The sequence below is a fragment of the Boeremia exigua genome (genome assembly GCF_020726555.1).
Source record: "Boeremia exigua strain MPI-SDFR-AT-0100 chromosome Unknown C7974scaffold_4, whole genome shotgun sequence".
Lineage (NCBI taxonomy): Eukaryota > Fungi > Ascomycota > Dothideomycetes > Pleosporales > Didymellaceae > Boeremia > Boeremia exigua.
In genome coordinates this window covers 417,749-432,940 of record NW_025763521.1, presented here as the reverse complement: position 1 = coordinate 432,940, position 15,192 = coordinate 417,749, and the positions used below count along the sequence as shown (strand labels likewise).

Here is a 15,192-nt window from a genome sequence, read left to right as displayed (position 1 = left end):
GACGCTTCGCCTTCTGTGCAAAATCCCAAGTATCGGTCAAGTTGAGACTGCTTGACATTGTATGGTTGGCCGTTGTTGCGGGCTCCATCGTTGCGGCTCCGTCATGGTGGAGGGACCCACTTTTCCAAGCGCGCTTTCCCAGCCATCGTTGTGCGACAGGACGCGTCTCTGGTCACCACTCCTAACCTTCGGCTGGTTCTGGCGAGGAACCGAACGATCAGCGGACGATGACACGGCGACAGAAGGCTTCATCTCGCGCCCGCAGATCAGCATCAAGTAAAGTACCCGTCTTTCTGAGACGTGCCGCGCGGATCAGCCTGTCACAAGCGTCATGAAACGTCTCCACGGTACACGCAAGCTTCGCTTCGACGTTGATACTAACGGCCCCGGCTAACCTGACATGCCGCTATGCTCAATGCTCGGGAAGGAGACGCGTTCTAGAAAATATGTTCAGAGCATTGCGAGCAGGCATCATGGGCCGAGTATGCTCAGGAGTGAAATCTGAAGTGCCTACTGTTTTCAAGATCCCTATCTGCCCTTTTCGTTGGAGTGTTGCTCGTTCTCTGCCCGTTTGAGCCGCGATGCTGTGGTTTCAACCTCTGTCGAGCTTATGTGCCACTCTTTTCGTTCTTCTAGACCTGGCGGCTGCTGATCTAGACAACACTACATCCCCAACATCAATTTTCCGATCGGTAAGTCACACGAACACGAGACGTAGTGCCTGTCTGATGTCATGGCTAGCGACCGGATCTTCATGCTCCCATTATCAACTTCGACATTCTCAGACCGGAGCTTTTGGCCCCAGGATACCTCTTCCTTGCTCCGTACCGGAATACAGACCCCGGACCGTACATCTACGACAACAATGGACAGCTTGTATGGTCTAGCGCGGGTACACTGGGCGGCTCAACGTCCCATAATCCGCATGTCTGCGAATACCAGGGCGCAGACCACATTTGCTTCTTTCAAGGGAATCAGCACCATGGGTGGGCACGCGGACATGGGGTCATCATGAACAACAACTACCGCGTTGTACGGACTGTGGAAGCTGTCGGCGCTGCAACCCAGATGGACATGCATGAGTTTCGTCTGATTGATGGCGGAAAACGAGCGTTGGTTACAATTTACCAACCTCGACAGTACGATCTAGGCGCATTTGGTGTCGGTCCCGGCATCGGCTGGATCCACGACAGCTTGTTCCAGGAGATTGATGTCGAGACTGGAGAACTGCTCTTCGAGTGGCGCGCCCTGGACCACATCGCCCCCAGCTTCTCCTATACATGCATTGACTGCACCGACACGAGCGGGAATGGGTTGACAAGAGACACGCCGTGGGACTTCTTCCACATCAACTCGATTGACAAGAATGCCGAGGGCGACTATCTCATTTCTGCTCGACACGTGGGTGCGGTCTACAAGATCTCTGGCGTGACTGGCCAGGTAATCTGGCAACTCAATGGTGCAAATCCCACTTTCAAAAACGTCAATCTGCATTTCTCGAGCCAGCACCATGCGCTCTTCTTCAAAGAGAATGCGACACATACATTGATTAGCTTGTTCGACAATGCAAGCAACACTTTTAACATCACGAACCGAGAGTCGCGCGGCATGCTCATTGGTATCAACCACGTGCAGCGTACTGCCAGCAAACTTCACGAATGGCGAGCGCCAGAAGAAAGAGGCATTCTATCTGGCTCGCAAGGTAACATGCAAATCTTGCCTGAGAAGAATTTCTTTATTGGTTGGGGCGATCATGCGTACTTCTCCGAGCATCTGCCCAGCGGGGAAGCTGTTATGTACGGAAAGGTTGCTCAACGTGCAAGCGACGTCATGATGTACCGCTGCAACAAGTACGTCTGGAAAGGAGAGCCTCTGACTTCGCCGAGTCTATGGACTTACTCTCGCACCGACTCTTCCAACCTAGTCTTCTACGTCAGTTGGAACGGTGCAACAGAAGTGCGTTACTGGAACTTTTTCACGGCTGACTCGTCAAACGGACCATGGAAGCTTGCTGGTACAGCCAACAAGACTGGCTTCGAGACGGAATACACTCTGTCAAGTTCGAAAGGTTGGGCATACGCTGAGGCGTTGGACGCCGACCACAAGCCGCTGAAAAGAGGACGATCGAGCATCGTCAAGACCTTCGTGCCTTCGGATCTGATCGTACTCGGTTGTGATGACCGTGGATGCGACGATATCAAGCCCCTCCAAGAAGGCGAGGAGTTCAACAAGACGATGCCGGAGGTCGGTGATCGTGGCGAGAACTACACAACCAATCTGGGTGTCAACACGGTCAACTACTACCCGATTCTGAAGTACACTGCCCACGGGTGGTCGCTGTCGGCTTTGACAATCCCAGCGGTTCTAATCCTCCTTGTCGCTGGTGGTGTGTCTTTCATACTGGGGAAGAGGAGGCTGGCTAGACTCGGTGCTGCGGGACATGACCGCTTCGTTTCGTTTGTTCCAGGATTTCTAGGTGGAAGAGGCATGCGATCTGATGCAAATTATCACAAGCTGGAGACGACAGACAGCATGTGAGGGAAGCGATCGGCGTGTATTTACGGGCCTTTTCTTGAGCCGATCTGTAACAAAGCTATAATTGATACCCTTTATGACACAAGACGTGGATCAGATATACATACCGATAGTACGTGCATTATTGCCATGGAGTCTCGTGCTATAGAAGGAAGTCGGACGCTACATAGTGCCAAGCCACGCTACACTTTACAGATGCAATGGATTGTACATCCCTATACCACGCGACAGTACAAAATTGTGTCACCAGGTTTCGCACGATTAATCGCAACGGGGACCACACTTTGACCCCGGATTCAATAACTCAAGATGAGGACGCGCAACGGGCCGAACATGACGCGTACGTAAACTGGATTTCAGCGCATACCGTCGCCGATCAAACGCGGTCAATGGGTTTCAGGAAGTCTCCACCTGCTTGAACGTCAGACCCACCCCGATCACGCCGCCAACCAGCCGCGTCTACGCAACTGCAACGAGCTGGGTTATCGCTGGAGTGGAGCGATGTGGGTGAAAGCTTGTGTGCATACGTCTTTCTGTATTTCCCTCTCACATCGCTTCATTCCCACATTCAAGCTTCGACACTGCCGTCTTTTCCGAGCATATACCACGACCAACTCCAATTTTTCCCCATCTTGTTTCCATATGTCTTCCGAACGCTTCGACAAGTTCGTCTCGTACATTCCCTACGTGGTTGCGTTCCTACTCGTTACTGTGTACTTCGTATGCGTCCTGCCTCACATCCAGGACTATATTGTTGTGGCCTCAGGCTACATAACTGCTGCGCAGACAGCTGCCCATGCACAAGAGTTCCCCAGAGGTTGCCCTCCCGTGACGCGATACAACCGGCCTGCGTTCGAGGTATATGGTCTGTACTGAATACCGAGTCTTTCCTACACACCAGTTGTTGTAGGAGGAAGAGGTGTCCGAGATGATCTTAAGCAATTTCCATAAGCGACAACAAAGCACCTCCGCAGATGTGAACTCCGATGCGCGCAGGTCGCTGCACCAGCGCAGAGAGTCGGCACAATACCCTCTCCCTTCGCCCCGCCAACCCACCACACCTACCATCCGGATCACGGAACCGGGCGGACCCACCCACGACATAGAGACTCCGAGTGAGGAAACAGTCGAGGAGATCACGCCAACATGGCTCAACATGCCAAACAAGACAGCGCTGGCCATCCTCGCGCTCTCGCGCCTCGTCGACTTCTGGCAAATGGCGTCCCTCCAGTCCTACATGGTCGAACAACTCCGCTCCTTCGACATCGGGATCCCCACCGCCTCCCTCTCGTACCAGGCCGGCGTCCTGCAAGGCTCATTCACGTTCGCGCAGATCGTGACTTCCATTCTCTGGGGCCGTGCGGCAGACTCGCCGCTCGTGGGACGCAAGGCGGTTCTGCTGATTGGGCTTCTGGGGACCGGGCTGAGCTGCGTAGGGGTGGCGTTTAGTCTGAGCTTTGCGCAGATGGTGGCGTGGAGGGTGCTGGGAGGGGCGGTCAACGGGACTGTGGGCGCTGCCAGGACCATGGTCGCGGAGAGCGTGGACAAGAAGTGGCACTCGAGGGCGTTTCTACTTTTGCCGGTCGCGTTCAATGTTGCTAACATACTTGGTCCGGTTGTTGGGGGTGCTCTGGTGCATCCTGTGTTGACACACCCGCGCTTGTTCGGCGGAGCGTATGTGTCGAGTGTCCTCGAGGCTTTTCCATACGCGCTGCCTAGTCTGCTATGTACTGCTCTTCTCTTTGCAGAAGCTGGACTGGTCACAGTGTTCCTAGAAGAAACGCTAGCCACGAAAAGGCATGACCGGTCGTTTGTAGATCAGATGACGGACATGTATCGTGGCGTTGTTGCGGTTCTGTCTACTCGCAACGGACAGAATGCTCACAGCATCCTCGAGAAGCGTGGGCCAAATGGACACCAATCAGCCCGGCTACCCTTCTCGAAGATCTGGACACCGAACGTGCTATGGACACTGCTCAGTGTCGCCATCTTCGATCTGCACATGGGCGCTTTCTCCGGCCTGTGGATCATATTCCTCTCGACTCCACGCCCCACACCAGATCAAACAGCCAGAACAGACGCCGTGCACTTCACAGGCGGCCTCGCCTTCTCGCCGTCTCTCCTCGGCTCGTCGCTAGCGATCCTGGGCATCGTCGGCCTCGCGCTGCAAATCCTGCTCTACCCCTGGGCAAACGCGCGCTTCGGACTCATGCGGTGCTTCCGCTACTCCCTCCTCCTCTTCCCCCTCGCATACGCTCTCGCGCCGTATCTCGCGCTGCTGCCGTCGGCGACCGCGCCGCCCCAGCCGGCGTCGGGCGTGCTGATCTGGCTCGGCATCGTCCTCATGCTCACGCTGCAGGTCTCTGCGCGCACGTTCGCGCTGCCGGCCTCCATCATCCTGGTCAACAACGCAAGTCCACACCCCACCGTTCTCGGCACTATCCACGGTGTCGGGCAGAGCGTGAGCTCTGCGATGCGCACGCTGGGTCCCGTGGCGGGAGGTTATTGGTTCGGGGTTGGTTTGGAAAGGGGGATCCTGGGGGTGGGGTGGTGGGCTATCGCGGGCGTTAGCGCGGTGGGGTGTCTTGCGAGCCTATGGGTGAAGAACGGGTCGGGGTATGAGATCGTGCTCGAGGAAAACGAGGACGAGGCCAGAAACAAAGGCTAGACTGCATATCTGGTATCTGACATGGCCGCACCGGCTAATGACGTGCATGAATAACGAATCAACGAATATCCCGCTTTTCACCTCGCGCCCTGCGCCTCACTCATGCTTCCTCGCCCACTCCCCTGTCAGCCCCTTGTAGTCCTCCGGCCCATACGGCTCCGTCCACTCCGCAATCCTTCCGCCCTTCCTGTGGCTCTCCAGGCCCACGTCCTTGAGCAGCATGTCCAGATACGGCACAGCATCGAACACAAAGTCCGGCAGCCGCGCGCCATAGCCACAGGGGTACCTCCACCGCCCGAACCGCGCGTGCAGCGTCGTAACCCAGCGCGCCTGCTCCGCGGTAGGGAGGCGGTCCAGCCTCCCATCAAAGTAGGCCGAGATCCAGAGCGCCTGTGCTTGCGCGCAGATCGAGGTGCTGATCGTCGACATCATGCCCGCGAACGCAATGTTGCGCTTTTCCATCGTGGCCGGGGGCGCGATGAAGCGATAGAGCTGGAACGGCTGGTTTGGCGTCTCGGCGTCCGTCTCGCTGCGAGTCGAGGTTGCAACGCTGGGCTGGTTCTGGAGCCGGGGGAATTTGTTGAGGATGAGCGAGTCGGCTTCGGTGACGAGCGCATCGGGCTTCGCGGAGTAGTGGGGGACACCGAGCTCAGCATGCCGTCCGGACGGGAGGAAGTTGATAGGGGGACGTGATTTCCAGCCCGTTGCGCAGAAAAGGACTTCTGCTTTGATTTGCTCGCCGGAGGAAAGATGGACCGTCTTTTTGGACAGCTGCGTGATTTCTGCGATGTGGACGCGGACTTGGCCGTTGCGGATGTATTCGAGGAAGTCTGTTGGGAAGTTGCGAATGCTAAGGCCGCTTCCAATCCAGAATGCCGAGTGCCAGGGGATGAGCTTCTTGGTCTCGGGATGCTTGTTGTACTCCATAAGATCGATTGCGTCGCTGCCAAGAATGCCCCAGAACGAGTCGACAATCTTGCGCCCTAGCCAGGTGCCGTGTAGGAGGCGGCGAATGCCACCGTACCCGTCCTCATCGCCCCAGATACAAGGGCTCAGCCACGTCAGGAAGCGTGTATGGACGAGTTTCTCTAACCATTTCTTGAGAGGCGTCACGTAGGGCGGTGCCATCCACACGGGTCCACGACCACTCTGGCGGATGACCATGTCGACCGAGACTCCAGCACTGGCGTAAGCATACGCAGCATCCCACGAGCTCTTGGCGCCTCCTAGAACAACAACATTACGAGCCGTTGAGATAGTCTCGGCTTGCTTATGAAAGTCTTTGGAGTGGAAGATCGGCGAGTTGAAGTCTGCCTCTCCGACGAAACTCGGCAGGTGAGGCTCGGAAGTGAGTCCAGTGGCGACAATCAACTTCTTGGTGTGCAGAAATGCTTCTTTACCGGTCACAGTATCTCTCGTACTCAAGGTCCAATTGCCAGTTTTAAGGTTCTCTTCAGCAGACTCGACCCGAGTATTCAGCCGAGTACGAGGATAGATGCCTGATTCCTTTGCAAAGGAGGTCAGGTACTTGTGCAGAACCGAGCCCGGGATGTGCTCTCCTGGCTGAACGCCGTACGTGGCAGGGTCCATTGGAAAGTCGCTGAATTCATAGGTACCGAGCATGTTATTGGACTTCAGCCCAGGATAGAGGCGATCATGGCTCCAGACGCCGCCGATGCTCGGGCCGCCCTCAAGCACGACGATATCTTCGTTCGGGTGAAGCTCAATGTATGCTTTTGCTGCGGCAAGGCCGTACCAGCCTGCGAGTTGATGTCAGTCTTGTGCATTGATTTTTGAAAAGGTGTTGCGATGCTTCTCTGTGCGATCCCAACGCTAAGCATGGTTTTCGAAAAAAGGAAGTGACAGCTCGTGTTTGCAGGGAATCTGACAGCCACTTCCCATGCCTCCGTATGGCGTGGTAACACCCAACTTCAAACAAAGAATTTGACACGACAACACAACGCCTGCCTATAAATCCTGGCATTGAGAGGGCACGCCGTATCCGCCCTGGAGTGAACAAGATCGACGCGTAACCTACCTGTTCCCACAACGACCAAGTCAACTTCTTCCATGTCGATTGAGTTCGTTTGTTGACTAGAGGATGGAGAAAAGCAACCACAAAGCAACCACGGAAGAGAAGGGGAGCGACCGGTCTACCCAGATTAAGTGTGACCTGCAGATGCTTGCAAACCCAGGAGCACGGAAACGTCGTGAACCACTAGTGGAAGGTGCCACATGTAAGGCTTTGCAGGATGGGATGCATTTCGGTTTCCCTTTCGACCATGCGGAAAGCGTATTTGGAACAACAATTGTGGGCTCTCGGTGAATTTTAGCGACTCATAACACCGGGATCTCATAGTGAAGGTGATTGTTATCGTTGACTTCGGGTTGCGAGCCTTGAACGGGGTGGTGTGGGGCGCGCCAGGCCTGCGTCGTCATGCCGTTGCCGGGTCCGCCTCAACGGCTCGAGCCGTTTAGTTCACCGTGTCACATTGATGAGGAGGCGATCTTCACGGTGCGCGGCGAAACGGTTTGTCGCAGTTGTCGCCGCCTCCGAAGAAATTGATGCGCCCATTTGCAAGCATCGCTATTCAGGTCTCGGATGTCAAAAGGAGTGCAGTCGTACAGCTGTCGATCTATTTCCCAGACGCGCATCACATAACGCGACAACCAGACGGCCGGAACGGAGCGAGTGCCCGAGGAGCACACTGCAACATGCCAGTCGGGCCTATTGGTCAGAACAGTGTCGATGGGCAGCAAGGGGGACAAAGACAGGAGGTGTAGGGACGAACAGTGTGATCAAGCCAGTGAGTGGCTTGTTTCTTCCGTTCGTTGGCCCCTTCGTGTTTGTAGTCCCGTTCGTTCGGCATTGCCCTCTCCTCCCCGGCCCCAACTTGACTGTAACCGGAATGAGGAGCGTTTGACTCCATTGTTCGTGGACGTGCAAATACCGGCTCGACCGCTCGGCTTCCACATGTGTACAAGATTGAGACGAATCAAGATACGGATGATCCGCCTCTCTTTCCACAAGCGTATAGTGTCACTGCGAAACCTTGCTGTCTTGCAAACGGCTCCATTGTTCGCCGCAGTGATGGACAATGACTGGGGACCGATGTGTCGCTCATTAAGACCGAGGCTGTCAGTGCCCTGTGGCAGACCTGTTCCTGAACTTTACTCTCGACCGCGGTCGAACGAGACCTAGAAGAAACATGGCGGACTCTTTCACGACTGAGGCATTCACGCTCCTTGGCGTGGGCACCGCCTTCATCGCACTGAGGATTGTTGCGCGCGCGGTCGCGGTAGGCGTCCATAAGTTCCAGTTTGACGATTATCTTATGTGTTTTGCTGCTGTTCGTATGATTGCTTCGCCGGTCTTAGTCTCTGCTCACCCGGTTTTAGGTCATATACGGTCTCGAAACAGCAACTGCATACATTGTCGGTGCATGGTGGCGCGGACTTGCGAACAATGGCATGACAGAAGAGCAGCGAATACAACTCGATCCTGAGTCACAGGAGTACGCGCTTCGGGTAGGTGGATCGAAGACGCAGCTGGTAGGCTGGAGTCTGTACACACTTCTCCTATGGACGCTGAAGTTGTGCATGTGCCACTTTTACTCGAGACTGACGTGAGTTGTCTCCTTACCCAGTATACATGGTTCAATCGACGTTGTACTGACAATATGCAGAGCTGGGCTATATTACCTTGAGTTGCGTGTCAAGGTCGGCTATGCGTTGATCGGTGCGACATACATCGCTACAGAGCTGTCCATCCTGCTGGGTTGTCAGCCTTTCAAACGCAACTGGCAGATCCAACCGGACCCGGGCAGTAAGCGCGCTAGATAACATGCATACGCAAGGGCTGACCGACTCTGCAGACTTTTGCCAGCCAGCTGTCTCCAAGATTGACTTGTATGTGACCGTGGTCCTCAACGTCCTCACCGACATATATCTCTTGTCAATCCCAATGCCCATGTTGTGGAAGGCCAATTTGGAGCTCAAGAGGAAACTGTCACTTGTCGTTGTCTTCGGAGGTGGCGTGTTCGTGATGATGGCCGGAATCCTGCGTTGCGCCCTCATCATTAGGGACCCGATCAACGGCGCACAAGCGGCAGGAAGCTGGGCATGTCGCGAAACCTTCGTTGCCGTCGTCATCGGAAACGTTCCCATGATCTACCCGCTGACGCGTCGCGGTGTCGAGAAGATTCACTCCATGGCCGGCGGCTCCAAGTATGGTCGCGGTTCCCTGCAAGACGGCGACTCGCAGCCCCTCAAGTCCACCCTAAGCACACCTGCACGTCGAGGTAAGAACCGTAGTATCCATGTGATACCGACTACCTGGAATGACGAGCTTGTCATGGACGGCTGGGATAGCGAGAGATCGGGCTCCATCAAGCACACGAAACCAGACCTACAAGATGCAAGCACTGTGGAGGTACGAGAAGATTTGGGCGGCATCCAGGTGACACGAGAAACGATCTTGCACTCAGAAGTGAGGAACCCGTGATCATCACGTCGCTGGGAAGAGCATCGGGTCGCAGCACGACCCCGCGCTACGAAGTAGGGTACCAGACACTAAGATGGACAGGTCGGCAACGTAATCAGAGCCAGACTGGAATAATATTTGGTATCATTCAACTGTCAACTTTCTGTTTCCCTTGCAATACTGGGTATCAGAACAGCAGTGTTTTGTATCATACGCGCCGAATCCACACATTTTCCCTGGCCCGAGCATGAATAATGCATCCAGGTTGCAATACCACCAGCGCCAATGCTATGCTTGTGTAAAAATCAAATATGCCGCCCATTGAGTGCTAGTAGAGCATGTGATGGAGCGGACTGGCTCTAGCATACTAGAGCGGCGAGCCAGCCGTTTGGGGAGTGGCAGGTACAGGAGTTGCAGCGGAAGCGTCCTTAAAGGTATCACTCTGCTTCTTCTGGCCATTGAGTAGTGGGCAAAGCCTGCGTAGAACCATTAGCAAATAGTCAACTTGAAAGTCATGACGGCATGTAGCTTACTTTTTGTTTGTCTTGATGTGGCCAACTTCACCACAATTGGCACACTTCCTAGGTGTTGCACCACCCTTGCCGGGACCTCCGTCGCCTGTTGCCTGACCTTTGGCCTTTTCACGGCCTTGTCGACGTTCCATGTTGCGCTCCAGGCGTTTCAGCTCAGCCATGAGCTTCAACTGTTGTTGACGATCGTACTCTGCGTCACCCGTGGGCTTGATGTCGTCAAGACGCATGTTCATCAGGCGATCCTGCTTCTTGCGCTTGATGTACATCTTGATAACCTCGGGATCGGTGACCGTTACCACCTGTTCTTCAAATTCGTCGTACTTGTTCTTGACGGTTCGTGTGATGCGCAACTTCTTGCCGTGAGTTTCCGCATTACTATTGCGACTGAGTTGACTCATAGTGTCGTCGTCGCGCATCAGAGCTGGTGTACCCATTTCAGAACGTCCGCGTTGTGCGTTGCGAGCAGCAGCAGAATCCACATCCTCCTCTATATCCTCTGGAGGGTTTGTTGCTGAAAGGTTCTCTTTCTGTCTGTTCCAGATACGCTTGATGGCATTCTCGTACATCGCTTGCTGCTGCTGAACGTTGTAGCTGTGACCGCTCAGTTCTTTCTGCTTCTTGGCATTGACCTGATCTGCTGCACTTTGCCCGACGTCGCGGAAACCACCCTTCATTGAGACCTTGATGAAGCTGAATCCCAGACCTTGTCCGGTAGGATCACCTTCACCGTGCAACTCCAGCATGGCTTTGCCTGCACAAGCGTTCAGGAAATTCTTTGTGGTGTTCCAGGGTGCCAGTTTGACTGCCGAATTCTCGCCTTCCGCCTCTTCTTCGTCATCTCTGATGTCGTTCGACTTGATACCGGAGTCCTGAAGCTGCTTGTCACCAGCATGCATTGAATCAATAAGACACACGTCCTCGGGTTTGATCCAGGTGCGCAACATGGGCTCGTCTGGAATCGTCTCGCCTTCTTGTGGCTTCCAGGTACCAAGGTCCTTGTCATACTTCATGATTTCGCGCATGCGGGATCGATTTTGTGCGATTTCGGTTCCCGGAAGATGTAGCTTGATCATCTCGTTGCTGACCCACGGCTGCCTGATGTTGTACGTCTCACCCCTCCTATACATGCGGAAGGAAAGCATCTTGAGTCGCTTCTTCGAAGCCTCGGTAACCTTGCGCGCGTGCGTACCGGGTACTTCGACTGAAGGAAATTGCTGGCCGACAACGAGAAGGTGAGGGATATTTCGCATGTAGTATTTGGTGCCATTAACACCAGTCTTACTTCTGCTGATAAGGAAGTCCGTCGATTCAGGCGTATGCTTGAAGACAGGTGCTCGATACATGGCGTTGTGTAGAGTCAGTACTTCCTGGCCAGGCTCAACTTGGCCGAAGAGTGAGAATGGACTCTTATCCTGAGGCAATAGCACCGAGGTTTCTCCAATTCCGTCCTCACGCTTCGGTCGAGCACTGTCTTCCATATCCTTGCGACGATAGTAATTGAGGATCTTTATGCCCATGCCGAAATTCGACAGCGACGTAGGGTACTCTTCAGAGTATTCAGCAAGTAGGAGATCCGAGTTGTCGCCAACGTTGAGATCCTCGGCCGTGGCGAATGCTTCCGATGGCTTGAGATTCTTTTTGTGCTTTCGCTTGACGGATTTGAGCAACGAGATGCTGGCTCGCTCACCAGGTCTAAACTCGATCGTCGGCCTGTGAAAGGATCGCAGCTCGCGATCGGTGAGATTGACCTTGTAGAAGGGGTATTGCAACTTCAACGCGGGCAAACTATGCTCAACATTCATGTGACCAATTGTGCTGCGGACCTTCTGCTGGCTACTCTCTTTAAGCGCATCGTACGCCTCATCGTTGGAGATGTTGTATCGCTTAAACATAGGATTCGCGAGACTGCCACGATTGTCACGCTTGAGGCCAAGGCCCATAGTGCGCGGTTTTGGTGGCTCTGCACTAGGCAGCTGGATGTCCAGCAGGAGATGCGGGTCGTTCATATCTAGTATGATCTTCTTTGCGATCCTTGCAGTCTCTGCTTCTGGGTCATCCCAAGACGGAAGATCCATGTGATCGTATACTGAGAATGTAACTGGGGTTTCTCGGCTGCCGAGCTTTCGCTTCTTGGAAGGTACGAGAGAACGTATCCAGTCGCCATCGTCATCCCCCAGGATCGTATCTGGAGGTGATAAGAGCTGGTCGGGGTCCGAAGTACTTCCGTCATCCAGAATATCCCAGTCTTCGCAAGCAATCTTAAGATCATTCCAGGAGACATTGCCAATTCTCTCACGATCATCAAGTGGGTCGAGGTTGTCTAACTCCATTTGGTCGTCGCTTTCCTGCTCCTCTTTGACAACCCTCGTAATGTAGATTAGGCAACCCTGCTCTTCCTCCAACTGCCGCTTTGATCCGGTTGTAGGTCCTGCTGCAGGTAGTCGAAAGCTCTTCTCCTGGTCGATTGCGATTTCGAGACTGGCCTTAGTCAAAGGCATGATCTTTGGCTGCTTCTGCGGGACCTTGGGGATGTAGAAGGCACGGTTACGTGGCACCAAGCTGAAGAAACGCGGGGGCACTTTCTCCTCGAAGTTAGGCCACATCTTCTCGAAGTCCTCTCGTGTGGTCTTTGGACCTTCTGCGCCTTCGCCTTCCTTGCCAGTACGCGCCTGCTCAAACAAGCGCTTCTGCTCAAGCCATTCCGGGTCGTCATCCTCGTCGTCTTCTTGTGTTGTGCCAAAGGTAACGCTCTGTGACACAGATTGCAGTCTACCACTTCCAGCGCTTGCAATATGTGATTGTGTTCCGTTGAGGAGGTCCTCGATAGAATCGACCGGCTTGTCCTTGTAATGATGCGACCGTTCCAGAACAGGGCTTGAGAGTCCGTCGCCGAATAAATCGTCCATGTCATCTCCGCCATCTTCGAAACTCTCGCCAGAATCTTGCACTGTAGTCCCACTGAAGTTTTGAAGGTTCGAAATTCCATCGGTCTCTGTCGTAAACTCCTCGTCCGGCAGATCACCATCGGAGATGTCTTCATAGTCGATGGCATCGTCCGCCTTCTCTCCTCGATCGAGCTCCCGGTTGTTCAACGATTGGAAGAAATCCTCGCCGCCCGTTGCAGCGCCCACTTGTGCTGATTGCAGCAGCTTGCCTAGGTCGTCATCGTCCGCGTCTTCCATTGGCGCGTCTGCAGGAGGATTTTGCTCGAAAGACATGGTCGCGTGCAGCGCAGCAGTACCGGGCGTTGCGCAGTCGACTTACGCAAAGGTGAGATCTAAGCGCGAGGGTTGCGCACGGTAGTTGGATGCCCGAGAGTCGACAGTGAAGTAACCCGCGCGGTGGGTTGATCGTCGAGGGGTGCGTCGTGCCTCATGCACGCCTCCGCCGCCGACGGTGTCGCGCGCAAGCTATGTCTGAGAATATAAACTCCTCCTAGACTCTTTCGGCGATCTGACGAGTACTCGAGTCCGCTGCCGACAACACGTGTATAATATCAGAGGGTGGCGACGTCGCAGTTGCCCGCGGGCGCGTTGTGGTGTTGCTTCGATGGAGGCAGAAGCTCGAGAACGGTTCGTATGCACGGACCAACAGGTTCAGACCGAACAACGCGTGAACGCGAATGGTAAAATACACATTTTCAGCGAGACAATGAGTTTTCGTGTTTCAAAGGTAGAGTTTCACTCACGCCTAAAAGAGAATTTGAACCAACGTCTTGGCACGTTGTGCACGAACGCATGTATCGCAGCCATCTAGCATGTAATATTGAACAGATTGGAAATCTTGCCTCGATTGATCTCACTCCTCTTCCACTTCTGCAACGTCGAAGTTGAAATTACCGAAGTATGTGCATAATGCCTACATGATATTAGTCCTGATTCTTGCACTAGACCGACCCTACATACCTTGCTGGCACCCATGATGGCGTAGTGTGCTACCTCAAGCTTTTGGTCTTCAGGCACGTAGCTTGCAATCTGATTGAGATCCGAGTTTCTCGGGAGGTACAGAACAAGCTCCTTGCTGTGCTTTGTGAAACTTTTGTAGAGCTTGTCGAGATTGTACGGCTCCATTTTTGTCAAGTCGAATACGTCGTCCTCGCCATAGCTGGTACCTGCAAGTGTCAGCCCTGAAATTCAACAGATCGGAGTAATGAGATTTACCTCCCCATGGCGGACTAGCGAATATGACAGTGTTCTTCTGTCCAGCGAATCTATTGATCGCCTCGAAGCAGTCGCCTGCAAGCCAGAAGATCTTTTTCTCAACACCATAAATTCTTGCATTATGCTTGGCGCATCTCAATGTCTTAGGATCTTTTTCAATGGCAAAAACGCGCTCCCAGCGGCCTGAGCGAGCCAGAGCGATTGCATTGCCGCCTACGCCTGCAAAAGCATCGATGATCACGGTCTTCTCTTTAGGCGCCGACTCTGCAATGTGGGCTGCGATCTTGCTTTAATCTGTCAGGCAGACGTTCAGATTGGACGGAGGAATAAACTTACTTCGCAATAGGCTCTGGAGTGACACCGAACCATGCATCCTCCGTCATCCAGACGCCTTCATCATACTTATCCCAGATCTTGAACCGCTGGAACCAGTATCTGTTTACTGTCAACACTCTTGTCTGAGATTGTCTATGTTTTGAGCGACTTACTTCTGCAGATGTGCAGGAAACTGATCAACGCTCAACCATTGGTGAACACCATCTGGTACCTCCTCCATGGTGCTTGGGCAGATGCCCTCTACAGGCTTGGCTTCTTGCCAGTATCTGGAATCCCACCGTAGAAGAAAATATCAGGATATCGGTACAGGCCAAACTGGATCGTCCAGGTACGCGGAAGAAGTATGGTAGCAATAAAGGTTGCAGACTCTCGCAGCCTGAGAGAAAGTAGCCTCAACACGCCTTACCTGTTCAGGACTAGTACAAGACTTTCTCACTCGCTGTCAAAGTCTCCACATTGCCATGTTTATTAGGTTCA

The 15,192-nt window shown here is 53.9% G+C and overlaps 6 protein-coding genes across 6 annotated transcripts; 3 read left to right on the top strand and 3 right to left on the bottom strand.

Annotated features, from left to right (window-relative positions):
• The first annotated feature begins 186 nt into the window (after positions 1–186).
• Positions 187–2,622, top strand: C7974DRAFT_470439 (ASST-domain-containing protein). The gene is made up of 2 exons (XM_046146466.1): positions 187–692; positions 742–2,622. The coding sequence occupies exons 1-2, from the start codon at positions 582–584 to the stop codon at positions 2,536–2,538; spliced, it is 1,908 nt and encodes a 635-aa protein (XP_045998747.1). The 5' UTR covers positions 187–581; the 3' UTR covers positions 2,539–2,622.
• Positions 2,623–3,691: 1,069 nt separating this feature from the next.
• C7974DRAFT_432431 (major facilitator superfamily domain-containing protein) lies at positions 3,692–5,203 on the top strand (the record flags this gene model as incomplete). Its single annotated transcript, XM_046144855.1, has 1 exon — positions 3,692–5,203. The coding sequence occupies one exon, from the start codon at positions 3,692–3,694 to the stop codon at positions 5,201–5,203; it is 1,512 nt and encodes a 503-aa protein (XP_045998746.1).
• C7974DRAFT_142894 (dimethylaniline monooxygenase (N-oxide forming)) lies at positions 5,088–7,769 on the bottom strand. The gene is made up of 2 exons (XM_046135633.1): positions 7,242–7,769; positions 5,088–6,963 (listed from the first exon to the last, which is right to left on the bottom strand). Exons 1-2 carry the CDS (start codon positions 7,273–7,275, stop codon positions 5,300–5,302), a joined length of 1,698 nt encoding a protein of 565 aa, XP_045998745.1. The 5' UTR covers positions 7,276–7,769; the 3' UTR covers positions 5,088–5,299.
• A 501-nt stretch (positions 7,770–8,270) lies between these two features.
• On the top strand, positions 8,271–9,841 carry C7974DRAFT_142926 (uncharacterized protein). The gene is made up of 4 exons (XM_046135635.1): positions 8,271–8,553; positions 8,603–8,829; positions 8,890–9,029; positions 9,079–9,841. Exons 1-4 carry the CDS (start codon positions 8,413–8,415, stop codon positions 9,705–9,707), a joined length of 1,137 nt encoding a protein of 378 aa, XP_045998744.1. The 5' UTR covers positions 8,271–8,412; the 3' UTR covers positions 9,708–9,841.
• Positions 9,842–10,053: 212 nt separating this feature from the next.
• Positions 10,054–13,437, bottom strand: C7974DRAFT_410997 (uncharacterized protein; the record flags this gene model as incomplete). Its single annotated transcript, XM_046143519.1, has 2 exons — positions 10,054–10,162; positions 10,220–13,437. The coding sequence occupies 2 exons, from the start codon at positions 13,435–13,437 to the stop codon at positions 10,054–10,056; spliced, it is 3,327 nt and encodes a 1,108-aa protein (XP_045998743.1).
• A 290-nt stretch (positions 13,438–13,727) lies between these two features.
• C7974DRAFT_142889 (trimethylguanosine synthase) lies at positions 13,728–15,119 on the bottom strand. Its single transcript, XM_046135632.1, has 5 exons — positions 14,868–15,119; positions 14,716–14,814; positions 14,380–14,666; positions 14,125–14,330; positions 13,728–14,077 (listed from the first exon to the last, which is right to left on the bottom strand). The coding sequence occupies exons 1-5, from the start codon at positions 14,933–14,935 to the stop codon at positions 14,018–14,020; spliced, it is 720 nt and encodes a 239-aa protein (XP_045998742.1). The 5' UTR covers positions 14,936–15,119; the 3' UTR covers positions 13,728–14,017.
• Positions 15,120–15,192: the final 73 nt, after the last annotated feature.

What these genes read in the sequence shown, in the direction of transcription:
- C7974DRAFT_142889 (XM_046135632.1), bottom strand. Translation starts at nt 14,935, where the DNA reads ATGGAGGAGGTACCAGATGGTGTTCACCAATGGTTGAGCGTTGATCAG. An exon ending in TTTCCTGCACATCTGCAGAA is followed by an intron (nt 14,815 to 14,867) that starts GTAAGTCGCTCA and finishes GACAGTAAACAG; the next exon opens with ATACTGGTTCCAGCGGTTCA. An exon ending in CGCTAGTCCGCCATGGGGAG is followed by an intron (nt 14,331 to 14,379) that starts GTAAATCTCATT and finishes TGACACTTGCAG; the next exon opens with GTACCAGCTATGGCGAGGAC.
- C7974DRAFT_470439 (XM_046146466.1), top strand. Translation starts at nt 582, where the DNA reads ATGCTGTGGTTTCAACCTCTGTCGAGCTTATGTGCCACTCTTTTCGTT. An exon ending in CAACATCAATTTTCCGATCG is followed by an intron (nt 693 to 741) that starts GTAAGTCACACG and finishes TGTCATGGCTAG; the next exon opens with CGACCGGATCTTCATGCTCC.
- C7974DRAFT_142926 (XM_046135635.1), top strand. Translation starts at nt 8,413, where the DNA reads ATGGCGGACTCTTTCACGACTGAGGCATTCACGCTCCTTGGCGTGGGC. An exon ending in CACTTTTACTCGAGACTGAC is followed by an intron (nt 8,830 to 8,889) that starts GTGAGTTGTCTC and finishes GACAATATGCAG; the next exon opens with AGCTGGGCTATATTACCTTG. An exon ending in GATCCAACCGGACCCGGGCA is followed by an intron (nt 9,030 to 9,078) that starts GTAAGCGCGCTA and finishes CCGACTCTGCAG; the next exon opens with ACTTTTGCCAGCCAGCTGTC.
- C7974DRAFT_142894 (XM_046135633.1), bottom strand. Translation starts at nt 7,275, where the DNA reads ATGGAAGAAGTTGACTTGGTCGTTGTGGGAACAG. An exon ending in CTTGGTCGTTGTGGGAACAG is followed by an intron (nt 6,964 to 7,241) that starts GTAGGTTACGCG and finishes ATCAACTCGCAG; the next exon opens with GCTGGTACGGCCTTGCCGCA.